General features: G+C 41.5%; 1 protein-coding gene across 1 annotated transcript; it reads left to right on the top strand.

The window, feature by feature from the left end:
* Positions 1-7,234: 7,234 nt before the first annotated feature.
* On the top strand, positions 7,235-9,913 carry LOC138769864 (speedy protein 1-A-like). Its single transcript, XM_069948577.1, has 5 exons — positions 7,235-7,310; positions 8,707-8,765; positions 8,883-8,965; positions 9,277-9,445; positions 9,542-9,913. Exons 1-5 carry the CDS (start codon positions 7,235-7,237, stop codon positions 9,788-9,790), a joined length of 636 nt encoding a protein of 211 aa, XP_069804678.1. The 3' UTR covers positions 9,791-9,913.
* The last annotated feature ends 6,474 nt before the right edge of the window (positions 9,914-16,387 follow it).

Below are 16,387 nucleotides of genomic sequence, written 5' to 3'. Positions count from 1 at the left end.
TGACCTTTCTGACCTCTGAATCCAGCGGTTTATGTGCCCAGACAGTCTCCAAACTGCACAAGCTGGTTCTGTCCTCTTCCTGTTCACTCATTCTCCTTACCAATCCCTCCTCCATAGGTTATAATGGACTCTGTTTGCACTTTTCTCCTCTGACTTTGCCTGATAACGCTTTTTTTTCCCTAAGGGTCAATTCACACAGAGTAAAACTGGTGGAATTCCGCCAGCCTCCATGTCATACTGGCAGTCTATGGGAGGCTAACCTCTCTCTGCGCTGAAGAATTAACAAGTCCAATTTTTCTGGGATGAGAAAGGAGACGCGAGAGTCTTCCATAGACTGCCAGTTTGTACCCTTTCTAAAAATGGTGGTTTATAAAGTGGGATGTAACTGCCCAGTGGAATATGAAGGTAAGAAAATTAGGGAGATGAGAAAACGGGTGCAGGACCATATTGCTAACATACGGAGAAAGGAAAATACACCCATTGCACGATATGTGATTGAGAAACATGGGGGTGATCCCAAATGTCTTTCCTTTGTGGGAATTGAAAAAATCCGACCACCTAAGCGTGGAGGAAATTGGGATAAGTTAATTCTGCAGAAAGAATGCAAATGGATTTTTAAATGAAAAACAGCACATCCTGTTGGCAGCCATATCCCTGCTTTGTATTTTCCCCCAGCTGAAGTTTGTAGAGCAATATACTCCACCACCATAAAGCCAGGATGGAAAAGGACCCTATACGCCTCCTGACCTGATGCTTACTGACATCGCATTGGTAACACGACAGAATTTATATATTTTTGTGGTCACCTGAATTATTTATATTTAAGGTTTAAGAGATATACAGTATGTCCGGCCAGATTTCAGGCCTTTTAAATGATTATAATAAAAGGTATATTTTAACTTTTTCTGTAGAAGGAGGTCCACAATACAAAAAGTGCATGTGCACGATAAAAGTTCACTAAAATAGGCAGAACACACTTTGAAGCCGGACTGGCCTCTTTTTAAAGTGTCACACAAAAATCAATAAGAAGCAGGACATATATAAGCAACAAGGGGTAACAAAGTGTGATGTCAAAATGTGGGGCGTTGCAATGCCAAGAAGAGTTTTAACCCCTAGAGCTTAGGGCCGCTGAGGGTTATAAACTGTTTTCGGTGTTGCACTGCCATCCCTTTTGACATGTTGTTACACCTTGTTACTTGTATATGTCCTGTTTTTATTGCTGTTTGCGTGACACTTGAAAAAGAAGCCAGTCCAGCTTCAGAACATGTTGGGGGACATTTATGAAGGCTGGAATACTGTTGTATTAAATTAGGCCTCGTCCCCAATTTCCCTGCCGGATTCACTAAGAGGCACCTCTTAGTGAATCCAGCCATGCCTCCGGCCGGACCTCCTTGGCAGGTATAGATTTCTGCCATGATTTAGGCCTGTGAGAATGGTAAATCAGGCACAGGAGGAGACCCTGCCTCCTTGCCTTACCGCGCTCCCCCCTGCCCACAAATCGGCAAAAGTAAATGTCCCCCGTTGTGTCTGTTTGAATAAACTTTTATTTCGCACATGCACTTTTTGGATTCTGGACCTACGCTGTTTCTACCTGAGATTGAATAGAAGAAGATTTTCCATCTACATTTCTGACAGAGTGATTACAGGGCACATGAATGCAACGTAATAATTTTATATGTATTCATAACGTGATAATGTAATGTATATTCATCATGTAATAATGTAATACACACAATCACCTCCACACAACTTTGCATCAAACTATGATTATAAAAAATGCACCAAAATTCTAAATTGCAACTAAAATTCTTACTTAATCAAATATTGTAAAAACGAAACGTACCATGGATAACACTGTAAGATATGAGGAATTCATACTTATTACAAATACTCTATAGGTGTCTTTTAAAGAAATCCCAAATCTGGAGGAATGGAGCCACTGAATTTTTTTTATGTATCTGCTGGTTATGTAGGGAAATGTCTCCATCCACCTATATATACTGTCCCATAGCAGATAATAATAAATCCATAACCCTAAAATAATGAGGTAACTAAGGCTGCTTTCACACCTGCTTGTTTGCTTCCACATTCTGAATGCAGCATCCAAACCTCCTGCAGGTCAACTCTGTTCTGATCTGATCTGTTGTGGGAGGTCAGGGGGTTGCACACATATTATGGATACAAGAAGCAATTTTAAATAGAATTAGTAAAACGCAATCATATATAGTAACAGTAAAGACATCTTTCTCTAATGATGATTGTTATCACTATGACCGGAGTGTGTGATGGGTATCGCTAGTGACAATTGTGAGTGGTTCAGCTCTCTTCTTTTTGGTGATGTAGTAATTATACAGTATAGTAATATCCAGAACAATTATTATAGGGAATCTATCGGTAGGTTTGGGCAGCCAGTAGGGCATTATACAAAGACGTCCATGGTCCCTCTATTATGGCGCTCCAGTGTGCTGTTTTTATGTAATATTTTATAGATTTGCCAATTATCCTGTTTGGTTCACTGGGGGCGTCCTTTACCCCTGCCCGCTTCTCATCACCCCCTAATGAATAAAGAATACTAGTAGAGGAGCGGGCAGGGGTAAAGGACGCCCCCATTGCACCAAACAGGATAATTGGCATATCTATAAAATGTCTCTTACATATAAACAGCACACTGGAGCGCCAGAGTAATAAAGAATAAATCCCAACACTTATGAATAGGATAAATTATTATTATTATATGGTTATTTATAACTATAAAGAGATTGGGGGGAGATTGCTGAAGCAGTGTTATAGTAATATTATTTGTTGTTACCCATAGCAACCAATCACAGATCAGTTTTCCTATATTAATGAGCTCTGGTATAATTAAACACTAGCTGTGATTGGTTGCTATGGGCAACAGAGCACGTTCTTATTATAAGACAGCAATACTATAATTATATTATATTACCATTGTTATATAACATGGCAATATGCAATATATCTTCTCCATTGTGTTTTTTTATGTAACTGAGTATTACACAGTATATTAGGCTATGTACACACACATATTACAGCTAAATAGCGCTAATAATTAAAAGTAAACCGTATGTGTGAACATAGCCTTAATATCTGGAACAATTATTAAGCTATCTCTCTACCCATAAAGCGATCATTGTGGTTGGTGAAGAGTGATCTCCCCGTCCTTATATCAGTGTCCCCTCCTTATTCCATCTATAAATCCTGCCCAAATATGATTATTTACATGTAGCGCATTGGCTACAGACATTTCCGCTTCTTTCTCCATTTTAAAAGAAATCCCAAAAAAATCCATCTACAGTACATGTTACAAATACAGACAGCTACAATATTTTTTGATTCCCATTTCTTATACAAAGTTATATAACTTTTAAGACGTTAATTTTTTTTATTCGGTACATTTTTACAAAGAGCGGCATTAGTAAGTGGTAAGACGGCCACTCTGCTGTCACCAATGGGTGTGTTGGAAACTGCAGGGCTGCTCATGCCCTGTTTCAGCACAGTTAGCTATCGCTAGCACTACTGCATGCAGCACAATGGATACTGAGGCTCCCCTGATGTCTAGTCTAATGAATATAAGCAATAGAATAGACATTAGACTTGGGGAAGGTGTCTGTGTCAGTAGTGCTGCAGCTGTGGCACAGTGTAGAAGAGAGTGGGGATAACTGTAAATCACCTCTCACTCTGCTACAGGCTGCCACAACTGCAGTCCTGGTGACACAGACAGCTCCCCTCCAATGCCCAGTGTAATGTCTAATGTACTGCTGACATGAATTAGAATAGACATCAGGTGATATGTAAACTTTGCTGCAACAGGGCCTGTGGAATCCTGCAGTTCCTGACACTTCCACTGGTGGCAGAAGAGAGGTCATGTCACCCCCTTATTGCTTCCACTCATTGTAAAAAATGAATAAAAACACAAAATTAAAAGTTTCACCATAAAACAAAGTTCTATACATTTATGTAAGAAACATACTGTATATATTTATTAACTTACTGAAAACTGAAAATCCGTTAAAACATACTATTATGCTGAAGAATTTTTACTTTTCTTTATTTGAAAAAAATCTATTCAAATTTAATTTTACAACTAGTTATATGGTCATTTACTGCTCCTGGTATTTAGTTTAGTTGTGGATGGGGCTGCTGTAGGGCACAGTATGGGCACCAGCAGCAGGGTGGCAGTATACAAGGATGTGGTTTATTAAGCTCTAGAGTATGGGTCTTCAAAATGCAGCCCCCCAGCTGTTAAAATACTTCATTTCCCATCATGCCTGGACAACCAAATCCAAAGCTGTAGCTGTCCGGGAATGATGGGAACTGTGGTTTTGCAACAGCTGGAGGGCTGCACTTTAGAGACCCATGCGCTAGAGCATGGGAGCATGGGGAAGGTTGGACAAATTAGGGGACAAAGAAGTCAGTAGATATTGTCCTACCTGTCTGAAAAGGAAAAAAAAACATCTATTATCAGAGAAGACGTCCCTGTAAGTCACTGGATATAATAGTTATGTGTTATGTCATGTGACTGATCAGCAGTATAGATAAAACATAGATGCATTATAAGGTCCACACATTACACAGAATATAAACACAGAACATTACCACTAGAACTTGGATGACCTGGACCTGATGGGTGCATGGGACACATGGTAATATGGGATCCAGGATACACTAGCATTGATGGGATACTCTGGAATTTATATAAGAAAAAAGTTACTGATTCTAAGCCATGTGTATACAGTCTAAGGTGGCAATGAAGATAAATGCATCTGGGGTCTGGTTCTTCAAGGGATATTCCAGCATTAAAAACTTTTTATGTTATGTTGAAAAAGTAAAGTTGTAATTTTTACATCACCATGCGGAAAGATTATAATGGCCTCTATATATTATTTTTTTTATATAACTTTAGCGCTATATAAAAGGTTTGTAAATGCTTGATTATCCCTTGAAGAACCAGATCTCAGATGCATTTATCTTCATTGTCACCTTAGACCAGTCATGTCAAACTCTGGCCCGTGGGGCAAATCTGGCCTGTGGTGCCATTATTTTTGGCCCGCCAGGCAATTCAGAGATTTCATTACATCTGGCCCGCCATGGCTACTATGTAAGGGACTATGAGGGAGGGCTGGCTACTATAAGAGACTATTGGGGAGGGCTGGATACTATATGAGACTACAGGGGAGGGCTGGCTACTATATGAGACTATGGGGGAGGGCTGGCTACTATATGAGACTATGGGGGAGGGCTGGCTACTATATAAGAGACTATGGGGAGGGCTGGCTACTATATGAGACTATGGGGGAGGGCTGGATACTATATGAGACTACAGGGGAGGGCTGGCTACTATATGAGACTATGGGGGAGGGCTGGCTACTATATGAGACTATGGGGGAGGGCTGGCTACTATATGAGACTATGGGGGAGGGCTGGCTACTATATGAGACTATGGGGGAGGGCTGGCTACTATATAAGAGACTATGGGGGAGGGCTGGCTACTATATAAGAGACTATGGGGAGGGCTGGCTACTATATGAGACTATGGGGGAGGGCTGGCTACTATATAAGAGACTATGGGGAGGGCTGGCTACTATAAAAGAGACTATTGGGGATGGCAGGCTACTATATAAGAGACTATGGGGAGGGCTGTCTACTATATGAGACTATTGGGGAGGGCTGGCTACTATTTGGGCACTATTGGAAGGGTTTGCTAATATGTGGGGCAATTTTCGGGGGATTGGCTATTATATGGGTTGGGGTTTAATCATATCATAGCAATTTATCATGTCATTTATCATAGTGCACGGGGCTGGGAAACCCACACCACTGACAGTGTCAGGAACAATGCACACTGCTCTGACAGTGCCAAGCACGGCATTCGCTCTTCAATAATTATGAAGGTTGGTCCGTGACTTTGTCCAATTTTTTAATTTTGGCCCACTGTGAATTTGAGTTTGACACCCCTGCCTTAGACTGTATACACATGGCTTGGAATCAGTAACTAAGTGCTGGATCTACTTTCTTATATATCATATAAGAAGAATCCAAACAAAATAGTCCACTATGGAAAGGTTAGAAATGATGCTGTGAGTAATCAATAATCAATAATGTATATGTTCCTCTCAATGGTGGTAATTAAACCACAATTAGGTAAGCACTAAGCAGCAATAAATCAATAAATATTAGGCTACATTAATGAGGAACTAAGACATTTATATGAGAGCAAGATCCCGGGATCGCCGGGAGCCCATAGATCAAATAGGCCGATGGCAACAACGTCCGTACTTTTACGTAGTGTGAACATAGCCATATACTGTATATTGGCACCTTAGTTCTTCAACACCTCTCTATTTAACCAATTTTGCACCACTGCTTAAATGAAAAGGTACCCCTATTATAATGAAGAGAATCCACAGTCTAAGAAGGATTTCCCACTCAAAAGCAGAAAGCTTCTGCTCTTGAATGAGCCATTTCATGTCTACTCAGCAGGCTGTATACCCTGTATGCATGCCTCCTGCTCAGATTGCCAGGTAGGGGTTAAGTGGGGATGTACAGCATCATCACTTAACCCTTCTCTGGCTGTCAAAGGGATCAAGAAGCATGCACACAGGGTAAAAAGCAATAAACAGATTTGTAACTTGATGCTCTTGACACCCCCCAGCCCCCCCCCCCCCCCCACGGCCACAAAAAAAAGTAACATGGCCCTAAATATACCATGCGCTTATAATACATGTGTTTTCTTATGTATTGGGAGGCTTCTGGGCCCCTTCAGGCACCATGGTAGGGTGTGAGCCTAAAGCTATACCCTGTTATAATGACAGCGCAGTGGTCATAGTGCAAATTCATGCCAATACAATATATGTAATATGTTCCCACATATTCATGGTAATATTTCTTTCATTTTAAAAGATGGCGAGGAAGAGGAAGAGAGAACCGATCGACCTGATCGACGTAAGTACAAGATTTTATATCACTGCAAATCCACACTTACTGCATTACATATCATCTTACATACTAACAAAACACAACACTCATCTATTATATTACCATCACTTCCTCTTAGTCAAAGACAGGTCATATATTCTCCTTACATTACAAAGGATGTTTTTTATTTGTTTTATTTTTTAATGAATTGTCTACTTGTTCTTATATGCCTATGCTATGTTGCATCTTGTATCGCTGGACTTCTGACAGTAAAATCTATTTCTTATGTCACAGATCAATGACCACCATCATGAAGAGGAGGAAGGACCCCGACCTGCAGCCAGAAGAAATAGCTGCATTCCTGAACCTGCTTGGTAAAATTCATTGCACCTTCCAATGATCAAGACCAGACAATCCCTTGTAGTTTTCCTGCTTTAGGCCATGTTCACACTACATAACACATCGTATACGCTCCGGCTGGTTGCCATACGGCGCCGCAAACAACTGACAGGTCCATTATTTGTGGACGGAATTCAATGAATTCCGCCAGCAGAAGGACCTGTTAGTTCACACAGTTCACACGGCTCCGGCCGCTTGCTTCACTCTGTGCTATGGGAAGCTTTGATGCGGGCGCGCACTGATGCGCCCGCATCAAAACTCCATGGAGGAAAGATCATCCGGCTGGTACTTAAGTACCGGCCGTGATGATCCGGGCTGAGACCGGCCATTCCGTGACCCAGCCGGAGTCACGGAACGGCTGGTCAAATACGTAGTGCGAACATAGCCCCAGGGTAAATTCACACATACTGTATCCGCAACAGATTTCACGCTGCGAGTTTGCAGTGAAATCCGCTATGCATATGACCCTTGTCATTTTCAATGAAAGTACATAGTTGCAGCAGGATTGTCATCCAGCTGTGTGTATGTAAATGCCGGCCCCCTTAGACCCCCGCCGGGAATGTACTTTACCTGCTCCACGCTCCAGCTGCATCTGAAGCTCCCGGTCCCAGTAGGTCCCATTCAGCCAATCAATGCACAGCGCCACCACGGTCACTGATTGGCTGAGCGCGACCTCTGGAAGCCTCAGATGCAGCCGGGGCCATGTGTTCAGCATTACCAGGCTTATTTATGATAACAAAAACACCTATGATAGAGTCCGGTAATGCTGGTCACATGACAAAGCCCAGACAATCAATTCAGACAATGACAGGAAGACTCATAGTAATATACTATACCGAAAAAACACATGAGCATATAATTCTTATAAAAATTATAATCTTATTATTACAGTTAAAAGAAAAAATGTAAAAATAAAATTGTTATTTTATGGGAATGATATGCCCACGTATTTCTCTTGGTATACTGCACGGAAATGTATTCTTGGCATGCTTGTCTAACATCACCCTTTTGCTCCAGAACTGCTGTTGATTTTTACTATTAAATATTGCGCCACATCTCAATCCGGCCTTCATTATAATCAAAGAAATATTCTGGTGTTAGGGCCAGTATAAAAAAGGTTACTTACCTCTTTGGTTCCCCCATAGCTCACGCTGGTCCTGCATATTTAGCATCACTGCTTTATGTTCTACATTTCCCGCCATCTGAAGGGAATAGGGCTGAGCAACAGAATCAGAAAGAGACACAGCTGCTTGTACTGTGCTGTGCCCTGACAACAATCAAAGGGACAGAAATACGTATCGTCCAATAATCTTCTTGTCATTTAAAAACTGTTTTGAACTGAAACAATCCTTTATTCAACTTGTTTCTTAGACGACGAGGACATCCAACTTTTTTTGGCCAAGGACATCTGCCTTCGGATCTCGGACAAGGTACTTATATACTGCTTGGGTGAATTGTGTGTGTGAGGATAATGGTCCTGTAATATTACACATAGAAATATAATCACCACATATAGCTAAAACATAACTCCCTTCTTCTCTTACTAGTATCTGCTAGCAATGACCCTCGCGTACTTCAAGAGAGCTGGACTGACCATCGAGGAGTATAAAGAATACTTTTTTGCATCCCTGTGAGTTTATTCATGTGTATATGTCTAAGGGAATGCTGTCAAGTAATTGTAAATCTGATGCTATAAGTCAGCTTTTCCATTATAGTTTGTTAAATAATTATGTTCATTACATAGGAGAAAGGTGAAAGGGTATTTTATTATATATATGCAGAGAAAGCATAAAAAGCCTATAGATTTTAGCATGTAGCATTTGTACCATATAGGTTCCTATCAATAATTTCACATTGTTACTATTATTAAATCTAGACAAGATTCTTTTACACTGATATGGAAGTATATAGTAAACCATGACTTCACTTTCTCTTCTTCAGTTATCTAGCGAACCAGTTTGAAGAAGATGAGGACTTCAGATACGAGATCTACGCGTGGGCCTTAGGAAGATCCTGGGAATGGCGGAAGGAAGAGCTGCACGACCAACGGAACTATTTGCTTTACCGGATGGACTTCAGAGCTTGGATTGACCAGACCACGTGTGAAGAGGTTAGTAATCAAAAAAATATGTATAGCCAGAAGTGTAGTCTATGATTATGAATCCTTCATGAAAAAATGATTAACTCATAAATTATTTAATTCCAGATCATGGCACAGGACCCTTTCCACTGGGCATGGATGCGACAGAGGCGTCCCCATCACAGCTGGGCCATTCGTTGGTGGAGGAGGAGCGCATGGGAGATCGACGTCCAAGGCCCATGGGGTTACCCATATTCATGCGCACGCTGCAGAAACATCATTTTGCATCCATGCAAGTGGAAAGTGGTCGGTAACATCGTAAGCCAGATCGACACTGCAGTGGACCCTGGAACATCAATTGAGATCGATGACTAGAAGACCATGACGGATGACCCAAAGGAAGCAGGTAAGGTAGAACACGCATGCACACACATCATTCCCTTTACCCTCCAACACACTAACACAGTACTTTTAAAGGGGTTTTCCAGGAAAAATGTACTGATGAGCTATCTACAGGATAGCCCATCAGTCACTGATCGGCGAGGTGCCAACACCCGGCACCCACACCGATCAGCTAAGCAGCCCACACTGCACAGTGAATGAAGTTTGTCTCTGGTCACTGTGTAGCAGTGACAATGTGTAACTGCAACTCAGCTCCTATTCACTTGAATGGGACCTGAGCTGCAGTTACATATCGTGACCACCACACAATGAACTAAGACAGGCTGATTACTATGTAGTGGGGTCATTAAACAACTGATCGGGTGTCGGGTGTCGGCAATTCAGTGTAGAAAATCTCTTTAAAAGTCACACAAACTGACACAAATTAACACATACACTCTCTCTACACAACTAAATGATCAATGATTAATAGTGTTATCCTCCCTTAGTATGCCAGAGGAAGGGCAATACAGTGGCCATGGCTTCCCTGCAGGTTTCCTCCACAGGGGTTTTTTCCTGTCCTGTGTGCTGCTGTACGCTCTTCGTGAGTGATGGGAGGTAACAATCACAAATCATACACACACACATACAATAAATTTCTCCTTAACCATCCTTACTTTGTCTGAGTCTTTTCTTGTGTAAGCAGTATATGGCATGTCTGTAATGTATGGTAATTGTCTGTTTGATTAAGTAAAAATAAACAAAAAAATTTTGGAAATAAAAAAAAACTGTACATTTGAATGCATATGTATTACCCCTTTTGCCATAAAGCACCTATAAAGTTCTACTGCAATCAGTTCCCCTTATGAGTGACATGCTTAGGGAAATTAAGTTCCCCTGTGTTTAATCTAAGAGTCCTTCCACACAAAGATTTTTTGGCCACGGTGGCTGTAAACGAGCGCAGGTGAGCGTTTGCAATGCTTTTACATGTCCCAATTAATTGATCAATCAGGCTTCATGAATGATCCTTGTATCATTCATGTGGCAATGGAAACTGACATCACAAATATTTATATATCCGTGCTGTCACTTTCTAGATCCCACAAGCACTGCATACATACCTTCTGCTCTGCTGTGTGATCTGGCATCCCACTCTCTTGCTCTTCCGTCCTGCTCTCTGGCTGCCACCTCTCTGCCTCCTCCAGCTTTCAATCATTCTGGAGGAGGTGGTGGCCAGAAGATACAGCTGTAGCTGGAGAGCAGGATGGGAGAGCGGGATGCCAAATCACACAGCAGCACAGAAGTTATGTATGCACTGCTTGTGGTATCTGGAAACTGACAGCACGGACATATGCATATCTGTGCTGTCAGTTCCACTTTGTTATTGGCCACTCATCCCTTTTAAACAGGGAGATGTGCGACTGTCAACAATAAATTTTAAACCCAGTTCAAAAGATGCAAGCAGCTGAACATCTGTCATTTTCCCACTTCTCAGCTAATCGCTGTCAATTTTACAAAGGCCGATTATCAGCTGAAGGAGCATTTCTAGCAACACTCCTGGCCAATAATCGGCTCATGTAAAATACACACTGTCCCTGAATGGACCAAAAGGCTGCAACACCAGTAAGCAAGAGGCACCATTAAGGTATTAAAGTGACACTGTCACCTCTTTTTTGCATTCTGACATCTCTACACAGGTGTAATGGGTAAATTTAGCAGTTTTCATACCTCATTTTATATCATACGTCATGGTGCGTGTTCAAGTAAAAAGTGATCTTTTATCAACTGCAGATTGTGTTAAGTGGGCGGGGCCTGTCAGCATTAGTGCCACCACATCACCATGGGCCATTGGTTCATGGGCCATTGGAACAGGCTGACTTAAATGTGTAGGCCCCACCGCCTCTAGGTCGGCACACCAATGGGTGTCAAGGAGGCGGGGCCAACAGTGGCGAGGTGGGTGGGGCTAAGTGGCACTATCTGCAGTTGATAAAAGATCACTTTTTACTTGAACAAGCACCATGACGTATGATATAAAATAAGGTATGAAAACTGCTGAATTTACCCATTACACCTGTGTAGAGAAGTCAGAATGAAAAAAGGAGGTGACAGTGTCACTTTAAGAAGTACAAGTCAGGGTTGAGTTATAATAAATTATCAAATTCTGAGTTCTGCTGGTCAGACTTGTTTTTGTATACTCATTTTTCACCATAATAAAGAACAGGAGAAATCCTATTTGAACAGAACTTGTGTGTCAATGTCTCTGATTGGTTTTTCCACTGTTTATCCACAACGCTAATTTCCCATAGTATATATAAATTATTCTTATAGAATTCTGCATATTGCTATTCTATGGAGCCAGGTATTACATTTGCCAGCAGGAGACTGGACATCACTGGACCAGGAGCTCCAGGAGACTGGGGTAGGTCAGTACCAGAATACGGCTTCAATTTACTTTAAAAGGACAGAAATCGTAGTGGTCCCTTAATATTCCAATTTATTAAATCTTTTATACTTTATACTATTCGCAGCTCAGGTCTAACTTCATCAAAGCCTCTCTGGACTTTTCTCTGAGCTGTGATTGGTTGCTGTGGAAAAAAAAACAAAACTGAGCTGTGGGGGGGGGGGGGAAAAACAACTGAAAGTGAAGATTTTAAGGCAGCTTGATACATCTTTGTCAACTTTGTTTTTGTATCATACTACATGTAGAAAAGTCCAGAGAAGCCTAATGGAAAACATGTTTCCTATAAATCACCCAGAGGGTCCAGATGCAGGGTAGCTATCAGAAAGCTTTCAAAAATGCCCTCCGGTGCACTGGTTACATGAGTCTGTAGGCTGTCATTGTCGAGACATGGCATGGCAGTGGGAGCGTTCAACAGGTTACACGGAGACACCACAGGAGGACTGACAAGTGTCAGACGAGGAACAGTCAAATAGGATCTGTAGCTGTGGACTGCAGAACTACAAGTACCAGACGTATTCACAAGTGCTCAGTAGAGTCCAGGAGCAGGCTGGATTAAAATCACAACAATTTGGTGTTTTTTTCCCTTTATGAAAACAAAAACAGACAAAGTCAACAAAGGTATCTTCTGAATGCTGTGAAAGATCTTCATCCAGCGGTGCCGCTAGGTGGTAAGCTCTCAGGTGGTGACAGATTCGCTTTAAGGGTGCCTTCACACCTACCGGATCAACAGCGGATCTCACTTCTGTGGATTCAAAGTGAGAACCGCTGCGGATCCGGTATCAATTCACCCCTATGATAGCACATATTCGCAGCGGGATTGACATCCCGCTGTGAATATGTGCTTTAACTCCCTGGTGCCCGCAGCCCCGCCGTCGCATCCCTAGCGCATCCCCCCATCCCGGCCACATCCCCCCATCAGCCCACCCACAGCCCGCCGCCGTCCGCATCCCGCCGCCGAGAGCATACAGTACCTGCTCGGCGGCGCGGCTGCAGTGAGGCTTCCGGCTCCGGTCTCGCTCACATCAGGAGATGGGCTGGATGTGCCGCCGCCAGGGATGGGGGATGCGACGGTGGGGCTGCGGGCACCATGGAGGTAAAGCACATATTCACAGCGGGATGTTAATCCCGCTGCGAATATGTGCTATCATACGGTTGAATTGATACCGGATCCGCAGCGGTTCTCGCTTCAAATCCGCAGAAGTGAGATTCGCTGTGGATCCGGTAGGTGTGAAGGCACCCTAAGGATTTTAATTTCTCATGAATCATATTCAACAAAATGTGACATGCTATACGGACACTGAAAAGTGAATGTGTCACCTCCTTTAATCTACAGTAAATCTAGGACGAGATACTAAAATGTTCTATTTTCTAATCTGATTATGATTTTTGTAATTTTATTTTTAGAACATTTTTATGGGGGCAGGCATCTTGTTGTTTTTTCTTTTTAACATCTCCAGACCCTGTTCTTTGTACAGGCCAGTTTTGTAAGCATGCTTTGTGACCTGTGCATGGTCATTCTACAAGGAAGTGATAGGCTTAGCTGTGAACATCAACTTTTGAAATTTCTATTGATGCCACCTTTCATTTAAAGGCTAAGTTCATACATTTTACAAATTTTCAATAATTAATGGCCATTGCAACTCCAGACGCTATTTATTGAAAATAAAAGAACATTGTGTCATATGGAGTCCTGGCCGGATGTGCATACACTCTGTATACACTCCGTCTGAGATTCCATGCGGCTGCATAGAAAACTGACGTTAGTTTTGTGCAGCCACTATTCATTGTATAGCTGCCATACAAAACTGACAGTGCAGACAATGTTTAGTGCAGCTCCGGTCGCACTTTACATTGTCTGCTATAGTGATTTGGAATTCATTCCAAAGTGATTTTCATTCCAAATCAAAAGAAATGAAGTTCATCCCGGCCAGTATGGCAGAATCGGCCAGGATGAACTTCACTGATAGCGGCCAGTCTGTGAAACAGCCGCTGTCATACACTGTGTGAGCCCGGCTTAATACTGTACTTTCCACTGTTCAGCAACCTCATCCTTTTCATCACTTGGGAGGGGCTTTTCAACTTTTCTACTTTTCAAAGCTGGTGAGCCACAGTTGCATAAGGTATGTGAAAGTATTAATGAACTTTTTTATAACAAAAAATAGTCCGAGGTGGGCACAGCTGGTTAATAGTTAGTTGAGGTGCAAACATCAAGCTCAATAATTAAGTATATACAAAGGAAAGCGACTATGTCATGCAATGTAATGCAAACTCTGATAATAAAATATATTAAAAAATAAATTTTTAATACAAAGTTCAAAACATCAGAACACAATTATAAACATTTAAAAGATGGGGCCGCACACCACGCAGGAACAGAAACCCGATGGTGACTAAGACTCAGAAAGTAAACTGTTAAGGTTAAATTTATATGTTGACCTCTCTCTATGGAGAGAAGCCAAAAACCCAGGTAAAGGATGGTTTTTAAATTATATCTAGAGTTGGAATCCTGCAGTATTACCAGCTCGTCACTTATACGTCATGGACACAGATAAGACAATGTATCATGATTATAAGCCTGGAGAAAATGGCCCAAGTTTTATTATGGTAATCACATTTTATAGACAGATAAAATATAGGGTGGTAACAAATGCTAATAAGACATAGATGAGGCGGTGCTAGTGATTTAGATATTCAGTCATGCGCAATGGCATCTATATTAGTATTCATTATTATTATTCAAAAAGGTTAGAACAATACATTCTGTGCAATGATACTTTCACATTATTCCCACTGTAACAGACAGTCAACTTTCCTCTGAGAACGGCCTTGAACGCTGATAAACATGTCTCTTAGGGAAATAGTTCTTGAGACAAAACATTCTTTCTAGTGTCATATCAGAAGTTTTCCAAGGTAAGAAATGGTCCAACTATAAGTTAACCCTATCATGGACTCTCTAATGTGCTGGAACTTCGAAGCAAGAGGCGTATATATATGTAGTCATACAGGTACGGTGCAGGTAGGTAAAATCGTATCGCTGGCCTTATCATTCCCCCATTTGACATCCGTGGAGCATGGATATGGTTCATCACTGGTGGTTGGGTCGTAGCCGGAGGTTTTAAGGACTCTACCCTCAGCCGCAGGTTGATCAAGGGACCACAGGTGAAAACATCCTCCAAGTACTAGTACAGCATCCAACCTCCAGAAATGTCCAGGCGGCACAGATTCAAGAGAACCGATAAGAGAAAGAAAGCATAGTAACGTTAGTCTCTTATATGAGGGTGAAGCTTCTTCCTGTTTGTCGAGGTTTTATACGAGAGAAAATACACATGAACACTTTTACTGAAAAACAGATCAGTATTATGCATAAGACCACTTGGAAGAGACCCTGAAGGACTCCCATTAGTTTATGGGCATCACCATAGGATAGACAAAAATAGTACCATACATTTTATTGAAAGTTATAGATGGCGGAACAAACTTACAGCAGATGAGGTAGGTAGATCTGCAATAACCGAAAGAAAATACTAAACAATGGGTGAGTCTGTACAGTATACATCAATATACAGCTTAGTTACAACAAAACAAATAAAAGCTTATTATCAATACCCAAACCAACATATATATATGACAAATACCTCTCCGGATTTTATCAAAATAACCAAACCTTATTGTCTCATCACTCCTGTCCCTAAGATTTGTCCCTAATCTTGACTACAGATGTAGCCCCCTTCTCTAGGTCCCTTTACCGTAGGACTGCTTTAAAGGTAAGACAATCCTCCGTCCCGAACCTAACTAGTCTCCTGTCACTCCTACGTCTCCCTGTGACACTGAGTGATCAGACAATAAGTTCTTCACTGTATATAACAGACGTGACTCTACCACTTAGGCATCATGTGGGTATTGGAAAGTCACAACAACTAACTTTAAAAAGTTTCTGAAAAAGAAAAGTTTAGATGTGAGCAAATCTTATCTCATAGCAAAAGCAAAAATAAAAAGTTGATTGACACATAAACCAAAAACAGCACAACAGGTAAATGCAATAAAATCTCCACAATGTGACCCACTATGTAACCACAAGATTCACTTATAATAACCAGATAGTGAATTCACACTCGTCAGTAAGAGATTCT

Source organism: Dendropsophus ebraccatus, chromosome 12 (genome assembly GCF_027789765.1).
Source record: "Dendropsophus ebraccatus isolate aDenEbr1 chromosome 12, aDenEbr1.pat, whole genome shotgun sequence".
Taxonomy (NCBI): domain Eukaryota; kingdom Metazoa; phylum Chordata; class Amphibia; order Anura; family Hylidae; genus Dendropsophus; species Dendropsophus ebraccatus.
Note: the sequence above shows the minus strand (reverse complement) of the source record. Positions and strands in the feature narration are given on the sequence as shown.